Source organism: Camellia sinensis, chromosome 14, assembly GCF_055761805.1.
Source record: "Camellia sinensis isolate YWXY chromosome 14, ASM5576180v1, whole genome shotgun sequence".
NCBI classification, from domain to species: domain Eukaryota; kingdom Viridiplantae; phylum Streptophyta; class Magnoliopsida; order Ericales; family Theaceae; genus Camellia; species Camellia sinensis.
The window spans coordinates 75,968,180-75,971,294 of record NC_138974.1 but is presented as its reverse complement, the minus strand read 5'-3'; the positions used below and the strand labels follow the sequence as shown (position 1 = coordinate 75,971,294).

Below are 3,115 nucleotides of genomic sequence, written 5' to 3'. Positions count from 1 at the left end.
TCAAACGTATTCTTAGGTTGTTTCCACCCCATCACTGCTTCTACTTTAGCAGGGTCCACTGATATCCCTGATTCAGATACAACATGACCTAAGAACTTTACTTCCTTTAGCCAAAATTCACATTTGCTAGCTTTAGCATACAATTGGTTTTCTCTTAGAATTTGCAAAACGGTCCTCAGATGTTGCTCGTGGTCTTCCTCCGATCGTGAGTATATCAAAATATCATCAATGAATACTACAACAAATTGGTCCAAATAGGGGGTAAAGATTTTGTTCATTAAACTCATGAATACCCCAGGAGCATTTGTCAAACCAAATGGCATTACCACAAACTCATAGTGGCCATAACGGGTTCGAAATGCAGTTTTGGGTATATCTTCTCCTCTAACACGAAGTTGGTGGTATCCCGACCTAAGGTCAATTTTGGAAAAACATTTTGAACCTCTTAATTGATCAAACAAGTCATCAATTCTGGGTAAGGGATATCGATTTTTAATGGTGGCTCGATTTAGTTGTCGATAATCGATGCACAATCTTAAGGTCCCATCCTTCTTCTTTGCGAATAATGCTGGCGCTCCCCAAGGGGACGTACTTGGTCTGATGAACTTCTTACTCAACAGTTCTTGCAACTGCTCCTTCAATTCTCAAAGTTCAGCTGGCGCCATACGATGTGGTGCTATTGAAATCGGTGAAGTCCCGGGTTGAAGCTCAATCGTGAAATCTACATCTCGTTTTGGAGGTAATCCTGGTAATTCGTCAGGGAAAACGTCAACGTACTCGCACACCACATGGGGTAATCCTGGATCCTCTCGATTTTCGTCTTCCAAAATTAGGCTCGCCAACCATCCAGTTAGTTGATCATGCCATCGCGACTTGCGACACGTTGGAGTTAGAGAATCTTGTCTATCCCCTTTAAATTGGACTTTCGTGCCGTTAAGGGAGGATGCTGTCACTGTCTTACAGTAACAATCAATAATGGCTCGATGAACTGACAACCAGTCCATTCCTAGGATGACGTCAAAATCCGACATATCCATAACTCTTAAATCACAGATCAAATGTGAACCGGAGATTTCTAGCTCACAAGATTTACATACTAGATTTACTCGGGTTTGACCTCCTAAGGGTGAAGCGACACTCATAGCTATCTCTAACGCTTCTGGCTTTAAACCCAAACTTGTCACACATGCAGTGGATATAAAAGAATGTGAAGCTCCAGAATCAAATAATACTTTAACCCAAGAATTCATAAGGATTAACATACCTTGAATTACCGATGGGTTATCAACATCTTCTTCTTCTTGGAGAGCATACATTCTTCCTACTGCCTGTTGGTTAGTCTCTCCCGGTTTCTTTCCATTTCCAGCTCCTTGTGGTTGTGTTCTTGGTCGGCCTGCATTCTTAAAGGCTTGAGGCTGCCCCTTGTTGGTCTGGGCATGTTGAGTAGGCTTAGAACCTTGCCCTGGTTGGCATTTGTTGTATGGTTGTGCCCCTCGCTGATCCATAAAATACTTCCCTCCTTGAGGACACTCACTGCGACGATGCCCCTGTTGACCACATCCGAAACATCTTCCTTTCCACTCACTTACAAAGTTTCCTCCTTGCTGGTTTCCTCGATTCTGTCTTTGTTGCTGCTGCATCCCACCGGCATAAGGTGCTGGCGCAGGATGGTTTCTGGTGTTGCGGACTGGGCCTCCTCCGCGTGGTTGGTTGTTGTTCCTTGATTGCTGATTTCGAACGCGTTCAGAATCTGCTAACTCTCGTTCCATAATTAAAGCTCGATCCACCATTTGGGCATAAGTGGAGAGTTGTACTGCGATCAATTTTCCTCTAATGTCTGTGTCCAAACCCCATTCAAATCGCCTAACCTTATCCTCTTCATTTGCTACTATGGCTGAAGCATGCCGTGAAAGAGCTTCAAAACGGTTCGCATATTGAGCGACTGACATTTTTCCTTGTTTCAGTTGAAGGAACTCTTGAATCATTTCTTGTCTTAGCGAGTTAGGAAAATACTTTTCCATGAACAGGTCTTCGAACTGTCTCCAAGTTAATGTCTCTACTTGTCGAGTACTTTTGATCATTTCCCACCAATGATCTGCTTCCCCTTCCATTTGAAATGCCGCTATAGTCACTCTATCTTGTTCATTTCGGATGTCGGAAGTATCTAGCAACTTCTTAATTTGTCTTAACCAAGCTTCAGCTTCATGGGGGTTTGATCCACCAAGGAATTTGTGGGGACGTAGCTTTTCAAATTTTGCTATCATCTCCGATTTGTTTTGATCTTGGTTTCGGGGTGGTATATTGCCTACCCTATCAGCAATCGCGCGTATAATTCGAGCAACATCGCCATCAGGCACTCCATCGCCATTACCGTTGTTATTATTTCTTGTTCGTCCAGCCATTCTGCATGACGGGATTTTCGTGTGATTTATTCACTTATTTATTATCAGTATTATTATTATACTTATGTGCAAGGACAGTTAAAAAAAAGACTTCATTAATTAGATTAGATAAGCTACAATTAGCAAAATACAAATAGAACAAAGGAAAAGATTAAATAACATACTACGGGCAAGAGATAGCCCCTACAATCCGAGTTAACTCCTACACTCACAATTCTAAACTAGGCAATTTCTTTTACATGTAAGCATACAAAACAATCAGTTAGCCTAGTCTATAGTTCCCTTAAGACCCCTTAAAATAGCCAAGGAAAGTCTCTCCACACCAGGGCTTCCGGCTCCCATGTGGCTTGGAAAAGTCCCATGAATCGCCATAGCATCCTTACGAAGATAGCAGTTTCGCACACACGATGCCCTAGCAGCAGCACCGGCTCCTCCCGATAGGTCCTCCAGTCTCTGAAGTCCACTGATCCATCTCTCCTCACAATTCTGCTTGGGTCGGGCATGATATACTGAAGGCTCCAAAAGTCAAAAAGGTCGCCCACTCTTTCGGTGAAACCGTCCGGAAACGGGCCTAGTTGATATACCCAGGGAGTCTCTTGTCTTAGGATCTGGATAGGTCCGATATAGGTGCCCACCCAACTCTCATTTTTCCAAGCACAACCTCCGAGGGGATAAAGTCTGACATATACAAAAGAGCCAACCTGCAACCCGTT

The 3,115-nt window shown here is 43.3% G+C and overlaps 1 protein-coding gene across 1 annotated transcript; it reads right to left on the bottom strand.

The window, feature by feature from the left end:
- Positions 1–644: 644 nt before the first annotated feature.
- Positions 645–2,402, bottom strand: LOC145807089 (uncharacterized). Its single transcript, XM_082905015.1, has one exon. It carries the CDS (start codon positions 2,400–2,402, stop codon positions 645–647), a length of 1,758 nt encoding a protein of 585 aa, XP_082761141.1.
- Between the last annotated feature and the right edge of the window lie 713 nt (positions 2,403–3,115).